This window comes from Aythya ferina (genome assembly GCF_964211825.1).
Source record: "Aythya ferina genome assembly, chromosome: 8".
NCBI lineage: Eukaryota > Metazoa > Chordata > Aves > Anseriformes > Anatidae > Aythya > Aythya ferina.
This window is the reverse complement of record NC_140304.1, coordinates 21,742,321-21,758,527: the sequence shown is the minus strand read 5'-3', so window position 1 is coordinate 21,758,527 and position 16,207 is coordinate 21,742,321. Positions and strand designations below refer to the sequence as shown.

At 37.2% G+C, this 16,207-nt stretch overlaps 1 protein-coding gene across 2 annotated transcripts in view; it reads right to left on the bottom strand.

Annotated features, from left to right (window-relative positions):
• Positions 1 to 16,207, bottom strand: part of PIGK (phosphatidylinositol glycan anchor biosynthesis class K) — a 75,610-nt gene that overhangs the window by 14,037 nt on the left and 45,366 nt on the right. The window contains exons 10-11 of one of the 2 annotated variants that reach the window (XR_014695486.1): positions 9,735 to 9,810; positions 5,180 to 5,394 (exon numbers count right to left, since the gene is read on the bottom strand). Coding sequence is in view for 1 of the 2 variants with exons in the window: in XM_084527720.1 (XP_084383846.1) it covers positions 9,735 to 9,810 (76 nt within the window). In the remaining variant the exon portion in view is untranslated. The remainder of the gene's footprint in view (positions 1 to 5,179; positions 5,395 to 9,734; positions 9,811 to 16,207) is intronic. The other variant, XM_084527720.1, reaches the window with a different exon arrangement.

Here is a 16,207-nt window from a genome sequence, read left to right as displayed (position 1 = left end):
TTCACATGACGTTAGTAATTGAGACCCCTGGGACACATACATATTGCTTCCTCCATAACAGCTGCAATATCGTGCATACTTTCCCTAATCACGTACCTGTACTAACGTGCGGTAATTGTCCTCTTAATTTATACTCCCTCTATAATTACAGTATTTTGATTAAACGTCTAACAACCTCTACTCACTCACTTTTTCTAGTCATTCTTCCTGATCTCAGCATAGCCACAACAAAGGAAGAATATAAACAAACAATGTATGGACTTTGTGCAGAAAATCAGAAGAGATTAACATAATGGTCCTTTATGGCCTTGGTTTACAAATTAGAATCTCTCACTGCTAGCCTTATTTTGCTTTTTGCCAACATGCTATGTGAAGTTTACTTTAAGCTGTAAGCATTTTTGAACATGTCTCTGTGTAAAGCTCTAAGCATATCTAGAGCACGTTACAAACAATAACCACTGTCTTAAAATCACAGCTGTGACCAGGCTGTAAAATGCAACAAAAGGCTATCACAGCATGACCAAGTGAAAGCCAAGATAAGGGTATATAAAGTATGCCAATATTATATATTGAAAGGTTGTGCACACAGGATTTTGAAGCACATAGCTGATTCAGCTGGAAAAAAAAATGTTATTTTTCTGAATGTAAGAAATATATCAGTTCTTAGTCACACAGCTACTAGTGACACTCCAGATTCAGTGACTTGAAGTTCCGATGAATAAACTACAAAGATGCATAGCACTCTCTAAAGCCTGACATGTTACAGTCACTTCCTAAACTTCTTCCTTCATTTTAAAGCTTAGATAATGTCTATTAAAAAGAAATGATTTCAGGAATTGTCTTAAAGAAGCCACAACTCCAACACGGTATCTGTAACAATTATAGCTACTTTAGTGCGTGGGTATCTTTTCATATATTTTTAATAGTGCTTCTGACGGTTCTGTGTGCTAGTGGGTATGAAAGTGATGTCTCCTAAGCCCAATACATTAAATGGATGGCATGACATTCACATATAATGCCTCATGTTACCAGTATTCTCAAGGGCAAACTATGCGCTCCCATGATATGCACAAAAGGTTTCAACTTATTTCCATTTTTACTTTCCACAGTAACAATTTGGTTTCACTCCCTTTCACTTGCTCATGAGAAATTCAAACACATTTTCATGTGATAAAACATATGTTTATACCATTTTGGCTTATACTGCCTATTGTAGCTAGCTTCAGAAATTCTGTGTTCACATACCAAGCCAGGCTGATTTTTTTTTTTTAATGTTCCCTCTTTTTAATTGTCTTTTTTTTTTAATCGGTAGTTTAGAGCTCACTGTTGTGCTTACATTGTTGTGGCAGTGCAAGGGAGAGCACAGGACTCAGTAACACAAATGGGGAAGAGAGTGAAATGTGGCCACATAAGGGGCATCCCTACCTAAATTACTCCAACTTGCCCATCAGTTCAACCTCATAGCCCATGCCAAAGAAGCATGAAGATACAACACCAATCTGTAAATGTACAGCTTTCCATAGATCAGGGACATGGGGGAAAATTACATGACCTCAGAAAGCAAAACAGTTCAGCAGTTTGCTGCTATACCTTTGTCCAAACTGCAGGATCTGTGCAGCCTAAACCAGCTCATTTGAAAGCACTACATCAACTGAATCCATTTCAGCTCCTGCATCTCCCTGAAGAGGTGAACAGCAAGAGAGTGAAACCACAAAGCCAAAGCTCTCTAACAGCTGTGTGCAGAAGTGTCTGCAGGGGAGCACAGTCCAGGTGTATAGTCACCTTGCTGGGTACCACCACTGTGAAGTGATGACCATGTCCCCAAGACGTGGCAGCAGAGAGTGGGCCCTACCAATACCCAGATGAGCTAATATATCTGCACCTCAAACCCTACTAACTGCTCAGCTAACTGTTCTTAACAGAGCCATGCAATAGGATAAAAGAGCACCTCAGGGCAGCTGTGAGAGGCCGCGGCAAAGTTACCTCTCTCTGGCTTACAGACAATGCTTATTGCTATATTTTTACTAGGAAACAGTTAAAAGCACGTACCCCACAACTGACTGTTCAGGTGCCTCATGCAAGCTACTTTTCAATGCATTTAGCCGTTCAATCCATTGTATTCCGCTATAATTGGAAGAATTTAATACTACATTCAATTCCCCTGTAATGCTCGGTCAGCAACAAAAAAACTAATTCTTCCTTTCTGGCTCTGACAAGCAGTGTTGTGTGCAGACAAAAGAAGAATTCCCCATGCATGAATATTTTGGTAGTCAATCCTTATGGAAATGAAGTTCCTCATAATTACTGCTAAATTTTTAAGATTTGGAAAACAGCATTTGAAAGAAAAATAATTCCAAAAAACTTATCATTATTGTGTCTTAAAGACTAGGAGGAGAGGTTCCAACTAATAGTTCAACATAATAAATAGATAAAGAAGCAGAACCTTGCTATGGTTGAGAACCAGTAAAATAATGATCCTGGATAGGCAGAGTGATCACACACTCCATTAATGGGAAGAGGGAAGAAAAGAGACCTCTTTACTGGGTCTCTGCTGTCAGAGGGCTTCCCCTCACGTTCAGATGACATGTATGTTCAGAAAACATAACTATATAAAGGCAGCTGTGCCTCATCTGTAAAAAAAAATCATCACTAATTTATGCTAACTCCACATCATTGTATTCTGCGACAGGAAGAACAGATGAGAAGAACAGTAGCACATCAAAAAATGATAGTTCAAATCTTTTACAAAAATACCTCATGCTACACTTAGAAATATGCTCTATTTCAGGAATATTATGATTTTGCTTATGAGAGCTCATTAGGCTAGTATACTACTTAGCTTGTCTGATAGGACAAAAAAAAAATAGTGCCAACCCTGTTGTTAGTGTGGACTACCTACCAGTTCACATGTGAGGGTACTGAGTATCTTCACTGATGCTGCAGTAATTCACTAGATGAAGAACTACCTAAAAATGTTGCTGGTTTAATGTTTTGCCATTAAAAGACTTGTAACAGCTACAACCAAGTGAAGAATGCATTTGGTAGTTTCTTGAAGTAAGTCAGAGAAACAGGACTATTCCACTCTTAATTAATTATTAATAGAAAACAGTACTATTAAAATCACTATGCACTCATTCTCTAGATTTAATAGTGCAAATCACAAACATTGCATGACTCACATGCTCACAGCACAACTCTGCTACTCAAATCAACCTTTTTTAATCAACCTTAACATTAGAAGAAATACTGGGGAGTAAACGTCAAAGCACCTAACCACCCCAAGCTGTACACAGTGTTGGCAGGAATATCTTTGCTGCCCTATGACATATTTGTTTTGGTGGTTGTCAAAATCATGCAGTAATAGCTTTTGACAGGAAGTTTGTTTTGCCCCTTCTATGCAGAGTTTTCTTCTATAGAGTAGTATTAAAGGAAGCCAAACAAAAAGTAAGTAATTTCTACGAGTGAGAAAAATGTAATCCACAGACTGTGTTTCATTTGGGGAAAAAAGCAAGTTCTTGTTTACTGGATAACATCCAGTTCTGATTCCACTTGAGACTACTTCTATTAGAGTTATAAAATGCAGGCAAACCACCTTTAGCATACAGAATTTAAAATATATATATATGTTTACTGTAGAAAATGAATTACCCCAAAAAGTCTTAGTAAAGCACATTACTTTCTAACTTCAATACATGCCAAGTGTCCCAGATGAAGGGCTAGCTCAGCAAAAGGTACACTGCACACTTGGGTTTCGCCCTGCACATGGACCAGTCAGAACGTCTGAGCCCTGAAGGAACTTTAGGTCATCTGGTGAGGAAGAAGAAATCCATAGATTTTTGTGACATGCATGAGAAACAGCTTTTTTCACCTCTAGTCTGGAACAAACAGACACGAACATTGTCAGAACAGGCTGCTGTTCTCAGTATACTCTGAAGCAGCTATGAGAAGTGCCAGTGGTAGAAGGGCAGCACTGTCCTACGTATGTTGCTGAACATTGCAAAAGTAAAACCTGAGCCAGGCAGGTGTCCTAGTGCAAGACAACATTATGTAAGGCTTTTGCCTAGTTAATGAAATGGATTCAAGGTATCTGTATGTTGGTCAGACACATAATATATGCTGTTAAAATAAAATAGGATTTTAAAGTCAGAGCGCTTTCTAATCTTTTATAGAGAAAACTAGATTTTCAACTATCCTGAAAAAAAAATCAGGTCTTACAAAATACAGCTTTTCTGAGGAGACCTGTGACTGTCCTAGCTGGATACCATGACCACAGTTTTATAAAAGTAAGCCATCCTTTTAAGTTATTTTTAAACACATCTACAGGAATAGATCTTCAGAGAACATATAAATAGCTAAGTCTGTAACTTTACACGTACAGCCTGACACATCTAAGTGTCACAAGTCGCTTTTGAACCTTTTGGCATACAAAGAAACAGTAAAAAGCAAGTATCACTTAACAAAGTTCTTTAAAACTTTTTAATAAATTATTATCCATAAAATGAAATTATGGTCTACATTAAAAATAAAAACCTGTGCTACTGTTGAGCTAGTGAGCACTTTGCATGCTTAACTGCAGTTTTGAACATCCCCATTAATTTTTATAAAACACAAATAAGGAACCAGGACTCCACCATGAGGACAGACCCAGCCTGAGTGCAGGATTCCCCCCTAGAAGCATAACTGCCTAAGGACAGCTACAGGACAGGGACAAGGCACCAGTGTGATCCCTGAATGTTAAAGGTATGCTTTATGGACTACATATCAGCACGTGATGTGTTCATTTCCATATTCAGCATTTCACAAACACAGTAAGCCACATAAAAAACACTTAAAATATATTCACAAACATTAAAGCTCAAGAGTTAAAATTGTTGTGTTACAGACAACCAAAAATACTTCTAAAAATACAACATGTTGTATCCTCTTAAGACTGTTTCAACAGTTTCTGCCAAATGCTGCTAAAGAAAACTTCTCCCAATTAAACCAGTGTGAAACAGTAGTAACATTGATGAATGCAATAAACTAACACACCTCCACTACGTGAGAAAAAGGTTCCAAGAATGAATAAAAACTAGATTTCAAGCCAAAAGGAGTTTTTGGCAAACTATTTACAGAAGCAGAGAAAACTGTGGAAACTAAGATGTTCTTGGAAGATTCAAAGAACTGCAACTCAAGTTACCTTTGATGACCATCGGCCTGTTTCTCTACAACTCTGAAGATTCCTCTCCCATTTTATTTCTTCAATTTCTTATTCCACTTCCCTTACTATGGACCCCAGTGAATACCCTGAGGCTGGACTGGATAGGTTAAGTCCTTAATGTCCCTTGAATCTAAACTGAGCAAAGCTAATGGTGTAGTCCCAAACGGTGCTCACATGTTTTGCTCAGCTGGAATCTGCAATAGAAAGCACATTTAACACCAGGGTCAGCATGCTCTCCCTGTAATCTCCTGAGATTACAGCAGGCATTTTCCATCTAACTTCCTTCTACAGAGAAAGGCTACAGTTGTGCACTGGTTTAAAATGGTACAAAACAAACAAACCTGCTAAAGGAAACTCAATTTAATTTAATTAGATTTTTTTCTAACATTTCCCCATGCATTCCCCTACATGAGAAAACACCCAGGAACCTTTTATTTTAAGTACATGTGCAACTGTAAACCATGTCAAAGATCAAATAAATTATGCAATCCCTGCCAAGGGTCAGAAGTTAGCTTTCTTGAAATACTATCCTCTTTTAACAGTATGTTAATTTATCTGCTTAATATTTTACAGGGGGCTATAATAAATAAGTATACAAGTTGATTCTGCTCTGAATTTGCCATTTCATCTTGTTTTCAATTATAACAACATCAGGAGATCTGGCATTTATCCACTGAAATATGTCTTTCATCAATAAAACATGCTTCCATCAGTAAGACACCTGTAACAATTTAAGTCTCTTCAATATCCTAAATCCCAGTTAGGCAAAATATATTACCACAGAGTGACATTCAGAGCATGAGTGCTATCACTGAAGTTAGGTACTTTTATTAAAATACCATGCTGAATTGGAGGCCCAGCAATGAATATCCTTAATGATATATGAAAACAATCTTCTCAAATGCAGTTTTGCCTGCTCTTTCATTAAACCTGTTTGAACTAAAGACAAATGCAAAATTAAAGTACTCTCTCCTTTTTCTGGTCTTACAATGCATAAAATCAGTCTAAGTAGTAGCACTGCATGCACTATGTGCCCAAAGAACCTCATTTAAATGTCCTATGTAGGTTTTCATCTGGCAGCTTAAGTTTTCCCATTTTAGAAATTTATATTAATAACTAGATTCCTTAGTTTGTGTTTTGTTTTGTTTGTTTTTTTTTGTTGTTGTTGTTGTTGGTGGTGGTGTGGTTTTTTTACTTCACTTAAACACATTTTTTCTTTTTGTTTTTCAAAACGTAGAAAGCTATTTTATTTATAATGTCTGATTTTGATACGTAGTTTAAATGTAACTATTTGTTTTCATTCTGCTGTTTAATTTCATTCTTCACAATCGTCTTTTTAATTAACCATGGTCTAATGCACTGCATTTAACATACTTATGAGAATTAAAACTTTGAATTTCACAGGGTTTTTATTCTTCTGTGTGTTTTTCTTTTTTATACTGCTACAATAATAAATAATTACTAGTACCATAAAGTTTAAGATCAAACCCAAAATCAGTTTTTTTGTTTTTTGTTTTTTTTTTCCTTTTGTTAAGTAGATTAAGATGTACCAAGTATGACATTTTTTGTGGAATTATCAGATTAGAAATCAAAAGTTAATTTCTATTGGTTAGCATATTTTTTTTTAAATAACAGAGATTACTACTGAAGAGAATGTTAGAAATTACCTACAAATGCCCAAGGAAAATGTGCACAGTTTTAGTAATGTTTGGGAATATAAATCTACAGTAAAATTTGGACAAAATTAGTGGCCACGTTGGCTACTACACAGAACTAAAATGTACCTTGTCATTATATTGATTTAGGCTACCTGTCTACCATTTAGAAGCTTTAATGTATATTTATGCTACAATAGAAATTATGTCTTATGTACCAAAATAATTTGCAATCTTTACTGTGTCTTTATTCCTACCTAGAGGTAAAACACAGACAGGTTTACATGAAAACAAAGGCCCATAATTAAGACAGTGATTAACTGTTCGGACAAAGATTACCTCCACATACAGCATTCACTGGTTTTACTCATATTCTTTTTTCTTCTCTTATACTTTCAAAGTAAAAAAAAAATATATATATATATATATATATTTATTCATATACACTTAACATGGTCCTTGCACTCTGTCCCAATTGTTAAAGGTCCCTCAGAAGCAATACACTGTAAATTTAGAAATGCTTATTCACCAGGACTCTCACTGGTGGACAGTATGCTTAGCTGACTACAGCACCTAAAGCCTCAAAAAGAGCATCGATGTCAAACAAAACCAGGACATGATGCCAGACTTCCTGACATGATAGCTAAACAATGGTCATTTTATTCTGTTTCTCTACATCAGAGACATTTGCAGCTATGCCAGGTCTGACTTGTTGCTTTGTGTGAGCAACAGCCTATACTACTGGTAAATTTGTTATAGCAAACAGATAAGAGTACATAAAAAATACATTTTTGCCTTTCCACAGTACAATATTCTATTGCAGTATAATACACAGTAGCTAAATGAACCTTTCCTGGTTATTACCCACCTAATGTTGTAAAAATATTACTATGACATTTCGTCTGGTCCACCATCTTAAAGGTTAATTCTGTTTCCTATTTGAGATTTTTCTCTAAGTGCGACATTCTGTGCAGTTTCTATTTACTGATTCCAAACAACCCCCAAACTGTTTCATTGCTCACTCTCACTGTTAAGAGCATATTGACTGGCTGCCTGCTCTGCTGTTTAATTCATTTATGCTGAGAGTCAGGCATGAAGACAGAATTTTAAATGTGACATTTGCAGGCTGTTGGGTCATTTGAAGCTCTGACAACACCAGGGAGTTCCTGACATACAAACTAGTCCTGATTTCCAATCTTCCATGTTCTGAACACATCAGATATTCTTCCCGGAGGTGCAGATTTCAGCCAAAAGTTTTTAAATCCCTTGTGCTTACATCTTGCGGAAAAGACCTGTACACTTTAAAGTTTTAAAATAAAGCTCATGTTTTCTTTAAGGTAAAATGAGCACTGCCTGCAGCATGCAACTTAACTGCTTACAAACACTGATTGACAAAAGTATTTGGAAAGATATACAATAATTAATACTAATAGGATTTTGAAAGCAAATTTGGTGGACTTTAATTTCTTCTCGTTGATCCTTACGTGTTCAAAGCCAGCTCAGTCTGAAACCTCAGCTTTATTTAACATTGTCTAACTGCCTTATTAGTACCATGATCAACATCAGCTTACAGTTTTCAGGTTGGAAGTTTTCATTGTCTCAGGACACGTAATGGACTATACTATTTTGTGTCCCATGGTGAACTGTCATCATGTTCCCCATCTTTCAGGTCAATTGTTCAGAGTATACCTGTTTACTTGAAAGATTTCATATAGTCAAGGTACCACATGGAAAACAGCAATGTGACCTAATCAGTCCTTACTTAGGAAAGTTATGGCTATCCATCCCTGAAGCAGGCCTGACATCAACAAAGTTCAAAAATGAATTTTTCAGAGAAAATTCCAAATGACTGCAACTGAGTAAGACTCTTTGCTTTCTTTAAAACAGCACCAAGAGAAGAGATGCTAAGTCTCAATACTCGGGTTTAACGGTACATCACAAGTTTTGTGGATGTTACTTGGTCACAGACCAGTCCTTCTACAAAAAATACAGAGCCCACTGCGGCTAATGGCCAAAAATCAAGCTTCACAAGAAAGACTTATATATACAGTCTTGGCATCTAATCTATCAGCAGGATGGACAGAGACCCTGAACTTTAAGAAAAGAGCCAGAAAAGACTATAGAACCTTGTTCATAGAAAAGATTTCTTCCTATTCCTTGTCAGAGGCTTATTATAATTAGACATATTGTAATAAAAACTGCAGCCTGCTACTCAATGCTAGCTCAGATGTCCACATCATCATCCCTCATTTGAGCATCTGAATCAATGGAAAAGTATTGATTCTAAATAGAAGCACAGTAGGTAGGCACAATCTAGGCAAAATCTCAATCTGTTTACAATTGCACAAAAACAAAAAGCAAACAGAAAAGTCTGTGGAATGCAGAAAATATAATGACACTGCTGTAGCTGGAAACAGAAGTGCTGCTAACACATCATTCAGAACTGTAATAGGAAGGGAGATTGTTTTCCCACCCAACTCTTCATGACAATTCCACAACGATTTCCATAGTTTAGCTGTTGTTTTTTGTGCTTTTGTTGTTTTTGTTGTTTGTTTTTTTTTCAGGAGTGGGAATATGATTTGGATAAGGATGCAAATTAGATTAAGTTGATGGATTTTCTTCTACTTTAACATCAGTAATACACAACAATTTTAATAGCAACCTCTGAAGCTACAACTGTGTCATACAGCAAGTTACTGTTTCATTGCCATGTTCTGAACAAGCCTTTTATAAGGTAATAGCTGTCATCTGAACAAGAATATGTTGTGTTTGTATACCTCCAGCATGAGCACATTGATTCTGCATGACCTAGAAAAGCAGTTTAAATATTACTGATGTTGTTTGTTCTCAAAGAAAATCCTCAAAATAGAAAGGCATACCTGGTGTATTATCTGAGCTACAGGAAGTTGATCAGCATATTTTAGTGGTTCTGTTGCCAATTCATCCTTTGGAAGCCTGGAAAGAAATGAAGTTAACATTAAAGTTAGCATAATGTTTACTAAGTTAAATTACTGCAATTTAAAAGTTGCATGTATATCACTTTTAAAAGTTTCACAGAATCACAGAATCACAGAATTTTCTAGGTTGGAAGAGACCTCAAGGTCATCGAGTCCAACCTCCAACCTAACGCTAACAGCCCTCCACTAAACCATATCCCTAAGCTCTACATCTAAGCGTCTTTTGAAGACTTCCAGGGATGGTGACTCCACCACTTCCCTGGGCAGCCTGTTCCAATGCCTCACAACCCTTTCTGTAAAGAAGTTCTTCCTAACATCTAACCTAAAACTCCCCTGGCTCAACTTAAGCCCATTCCCCCTCGTCCTGTCACCAGGCACGTGGGAGAACAGGCCAACCCCCACCTCGCTACAGCCTCCCTTGAGGTACCTAAAAAGAGCGATAAGGTCACCCCTGAGCCTCCTCTTCTCCAGGCTGAACAAGCCCAGCTCCCTCAGCCGCTCCTCGTAGGACTTGTTCTCCAGGCCCCTCACCAGCTTCGTCGCCCTTCTCTGCACCCGCTCAAGCACCTCCATGTCCTTCTTGTAGCGAGGGGCCCAAAACTGAACACAGTACTCGAGGTGCGGCCTCACCAGAGCTGAGTACAGGGGGACGATCACCTCCCTAGCCCTGCTGGTCACGCTGTTCCTAATACAAGCCAGGATGCCGTTGGCCTTCTTGGCCACCTGAGCACACTGCTGGCTCATATTCAGCCGACTGTCCACCATCACTCCCAGGTCCTTCTCTGCCTGGCAGCTTTCCAACCATTCCTCTCCCAGCCTGTAGCTCTGCTTGGGGTTATTGCGCCCCAGGTGCAGGACCCGGCACTTGGCCTTGTTAAACTTCATGCAGTTGACCTCAGCCCATCGGTCCAGCCTATCCAGATCCTCCTGCAGAGCTTTCCTACCCTCAAGCAGATCGACACACGCACCTAACTTGGTGTCATCTGCGAACTTACTGAGGGTGCACTCGATGCCCTCGTCCAGATCATCGATGAAGATATTAAAGAGGACCGAATATCCTTTCATATCCAGGAGATAGTTTTACTTAAAATGAAGCAAAAGTTTATTTTAAGAGCTTAGCTGAACATACTTCTTACAAAGTTGAGTGAAATACTCAGTTTACTCTAAACAAATGCTAGTACCATTGTGGATTTTCTCCCAGCCAAAGCACGTAAACCACCAATTTAAGCAGCAGAAGCCTACGAAAGTCTGTAGATTTAGTTTTAGACAACGTGTTGGTGAAAGCTGGATTGAAATCCCCACAGAAAAGAAGTCTTAAGAGTTTACAAAGCACATTCAGCACTGTTAATAGTACAAGCTTCTTCACTCAATCCTGACAACATAACTCAAATACGACCATCTCAAAAGGCAAGAGGGATTATTTACTCTGTTCCCCTTCTGCTGCAAGTGCACATCAGTGTTCAGCTGATAAGTTAAATACAAACGTCCGTGCATTTGCAAGCACAGTAACATGTACTACTGGTTTCAAAGCAAGCTAAAGAACATCAACTGCAGGATCAGAATACTTCATAAACAAAATGCATCATATATCCTTTTAAACTTCAGACAAACTGTAGCTACAACTGAGAACGCCAAATCCATAAGCTCTAACTTAAAAGAATATTTAAATGACAGTAAATTAATATGAAAATGTTTTAAACATTTCAACCATGCTGCTTTCTTCTACTGAAACCACACAGCATGTGCTACATTTTCAAAGTATCATTCAAAGTTTCTATCAGTCCTTTTAAAGAGTTCTGAATAGAGCAATTTCCGTATTATGAGAAGAAATGACAGAAAAGAGATCCCTATGAAAACAAGACCTTTCTACAAAGTTAAGTCATAATTACTTTCAGACAAAACTGTAGCCATGATGTTCTTTTCCAGGTTCAAGTTACAACTTATATTTATTCAAGTCAAAACCAACAAGTGTGCTTGCAGGGTTACTTTGCCTGCACGTTGGCTGCCAGGTAAGAGCCAGAAACTACAGACTGTCTCTGTACTTAATTCAACAAGTAAATAAAGAACTGTAAACATGTATCTCTTCCATTTTCCATTTCTGTATTTCTGCTGTGGTCTGGAATGCTTTTAAGTCAAAATAAGAGCCTGAATGATGAAAAATTAAGTAGCAATCTCTAAACTACTGAAGTTGGTTGACTGAAACAGCTGATTTGTTTACAGGGTTTTTTTAGATAGGACTATTAATGGCAATGATAAATTTATACTCCCAACATGCTACTTTCCAAACTTCAGTAATAATGATTTGCGCTCCAAAGAGGTCACAACTGAACAAACTAAGTATTTCACTGCATTCTGTTGAAATACCTGGAAAAACTGTCACCAATTTTGAAAAGATTTTCCAATTCTTTATTGCATTCTGCAAGAGAATTTGCATCCACGGGTTAGGTTTTTGGGAGGTTGGTTTGCTCTTTATGTTTGTTTGGTTGTTTATTTTTCCATGAAGTAGTCAGATCTTTTTTGAACTGTTTTAAAACAGTTTCAAGTTCTCCATTGCTGTTTCAGGTGACTGGTGGTTGCATTGATTCTTTCTTAAAAGCACCCTTTCTTTTTACCCCTTCCAAAAAATATATAACAACTGCATATGTAATCTGGAAGGTACGTGTCATGAAATATACTGCTTTTTTTTTAGTCCAGTAGGATCATGGGAGCTTTAAGTGGACTCAGCAATTCATCTGTGGTGTGCAGAAGGTACCTTTCCACTCATTTCTTTTCTATTTTCTATCATTCGTGGAATCCTGACTGGCAAACATACCACTGTCTACTTAGCTATCTACATTCAATGTGAATTTGAGATGACTTCTGTTCTACTGGGAGCCTGTTAGCTGACACAATACTCTGACATATAGATACCAGCTACATAAACCCATTTCTTAGCCATAGCTCGACACAGTAAACCACTGTACACAGAACATAATATTCATTAATATCTTGAACACTTATTTCTGCAGTCTTTGAAAGAACAATGCAAATCTGGAAAAAAAATGTATCTCAAATCCCAAAATGAAAGATTTGAACCTGCAAGTAACAGCTAAAATTACTATAACTGAATGTTAGCAGAAAATAAAAAGGCTTGTCTGTTCTATCAAGGACTTTGTACATTTGGCAATGTTTTCTGTCTAGACAGTGTCAGCACCCTTTGCATAGTCAAACAACCTCCTTGTCAACTGCAGACAAAGACCTTTCTTAACGTGTCAGAGGATTAAAAGGAGAAAAATTACCAAGATAATTTTGAGCCTTAGGAAGCTTTACTGAAAAAATGAGTAGGAAAGAATAGTATAAACATGTATTTTAAAGTAGATTTAGATTTACATTGAAATTAGGCTGACAGGAATCTTTCAAGATCAAGAAACTTTTTTTTTTTTCTAAATTGCTTTCCATAAAAAAGTATCAAGTCAATTGAACTACACTACATTTTATATTATATAGAAATTATAAGATTTAGATAGACGTTATATATGCATACACGTGTATACATACGTATACACACTATAATTACACACACAGGTATTTTACAAGAGGAGCTCAGAACTGTTCTCCCAAAGTTTTTGCTTAAATGCCATGAGCTTCTTCTATACCCAGTGATGTACTAGCTGTCAAGACAACAAAAGAGTTTTCATTCTTCTCTGCTGCAGATGAGCCTCCTCCACTGGATGAGCATGTATCTCAATCTTCAATATTAAACTGCATAAATTAAAGCATGGAAGCTCAAAAGTGTTGACAAAAAAGCTATATGAAACATTGCCAAAGTATGTCCTTTATCTAGAGCAAGTCATTAATTTAAGCTAGCAGGTATGATAAAGCAGTGTATCAATAAACTTTGGGTATTTGAGGTTACTGAATAAAGAGTGAGAATAACTCACAGTAAATGGTCTTTGCAAATTTGACAATAGTAGTGTGGCGTTCATTATAATGATGTTGCAGTACTATCATCTAAAGCTACAGCAAGGCGTTTTGTCAAGTGAAAGAACAGACCACCTCCTCCTAGTACCATATGCTCAGACCAGTCTAACAAAAACTAACTGTGAAAAGAATATGCAGATCATCAGGACAACCAAAAACATCAAGCTCTCACTGACCATAAATGATTTTTTTGGCATGAATTCATAAGCATATGCATAGTTTCACAAAGGTTGTCCTGAACATTTTGTTCCCAGCTCTCTTCTTTATCATCAACTATAAGAATATTTCAATGCATTTTTCTAGGAATAATCTCATTCACTTCTACTTGTGCTTTTGACCAAGTCCAAATAATGAGCTGCAATTATATTCACTATTTATAGCTATTTACACACTTGAAAATTGAGAGTATCTAATAGCAGTAATGTTCCTTTTAGCTAAAAATAAAAAATAAAATAAAATAAAATAAATCCCTTGAGGTTTCTTTGTTGCATTTTAAGCAAGTAAAAATAAAAGTTCTGTGAGAAAAATATACCTTTTGCTTGTTTTATCTGATTTTCCGTAAAGTGATGGTACCTGTGACAGACAGAAATTGAACTTTATGACCCAGAATTTTCTTTCAGGCCTAAGTTTTAAAGTACTCTTATACAGCCCATTTGGAAAATGTTTCTAAGTGCTGTAAAACATCCACAGCATGGAATAAAATGTTCTAGTCTAGGTAAGTACTACCAGTGTAACTATGCCAGTAAGCAATACCACTTTCATTATCAGTTTTAACAGATATAAACAACTATTATAAACTCCTCTGAAGAAAATGATACACATATGAAGGCTCCAAATATCCCTTTTTGATTTCCCAGAGCAAGCACCAGCTTACTGGTCTAAATATTTATATAGCTGGTATAAGGCAACCTCCTCTAAATTGTTTCTCTTTTTGTTTCTTTCATTTTATCAACAAAACCTGTAGTACAGCCATTCCCTCTAACAGAGTTGAAAATTGGATGATGTAACAAAAAATTGCTATCCTAGAAACAGCACAGAGGATAAAACATAATATATGAAAGGCCTCCATGAAACACCATCCATCCTGAAAGCTCCAAGAACAGGAGTAAACTCAAGACTTGTCTGTCCTAAGGCCAGGGCAGATGCAGCTACTGGAGCCTACAATTCCCTGGAAGCAGGCACACTGACTATACTTTAAACAATCTTTTAAATAAGATAGAACAGAGACAGCTCGCTGCCAGTAAGATCAAACAACATGACATAGCTGACATCTGCATCTCTGAATTCCCACCCCAAAGTGGGAGCTGCACCCAGAGATGGTTTCTCTGGACACCAGAGCGTTATGGCCTGAGCCATGCGCAAACAGCATCTGGAAAAGTGCCAGCTGAGGGGTGTAAAGCTCACAGCAGGACATCAGGGACTATGCTAACAATTAAATATCACATGACAAGACAGTCCCTTTATCTGTCTAAAAGTACAGAGCAGCCTCATATTCCATCATTAGAGAATTACATCAGTTAGCCCGGTCAGCTTTGCAAGTGGATCAAATTAAAAAAAAAAAAAAAAAAAAGAAAGAAAAATGGCATGATGATTTGGATTTGGGCAGTCAATACAGAGTATGAAATAATCATGTGAAAACTTACTGCTAAACTGCTACTGCATTTTACATGAACCCTAAGATTACTAGCCCACTAGCATTGGGCCTCCAAGGCTGGATGAATTACCTGTAAAAGACAATCCTCTTCTAAAAAGCATAAGGGATAGAACAGCCCTGACTAGCAAGAAGAAAAAGGTCACCACAGAAGAGGATGTTGTACTTCCTCCTCTCTTTTGCAGGGTGGAGGAAGAGGAACAGGTCAGGAGAAAGATCATGTCCATTAACATCATCCTGACCTTGCTTCTCCCTTTCAGCAGGACACAATTAAGTTGGTTACTGTCCTCCTTCCAGAGACAATTTCCAGGTGCCTGGGACTGCATTCACTTTTGCTCAAAAACAGTTATGCCAGGAAAAAAAAATATAAAAAAAATCATCTCTGTTGATGGAATTTGTGCTCAAATCACATATGAGGCAATTTGAGGCTGTAATTTCACAAAATTAGTCGGCCTGTTCAGTTCATTTATATTTGACACTTAAACCTTTGTAAAATTAAAGCCTAATTTGTTGTAATACAAATTTCTTTGTATGCTTAATGTCTTTCAAAACAATTCCATTACGAAAACAAAACTAATTTTTTATGAATTAATTTTCCAGTAAGAAATGGTCCTTTCTGTCTCAATTGAGCATGACAGCAGAGTGCTGCCAACAGTGGCAAAGCAAGCTAGCACAGTGGCATATCAGCATATAGTGCATCACGCCTGACAGCTGATAATGCAAAGCATAAGGAGATCTTGATTTTCAGGGAGAAGACTAGAAAGAAACATAAAATCAGGAGAAA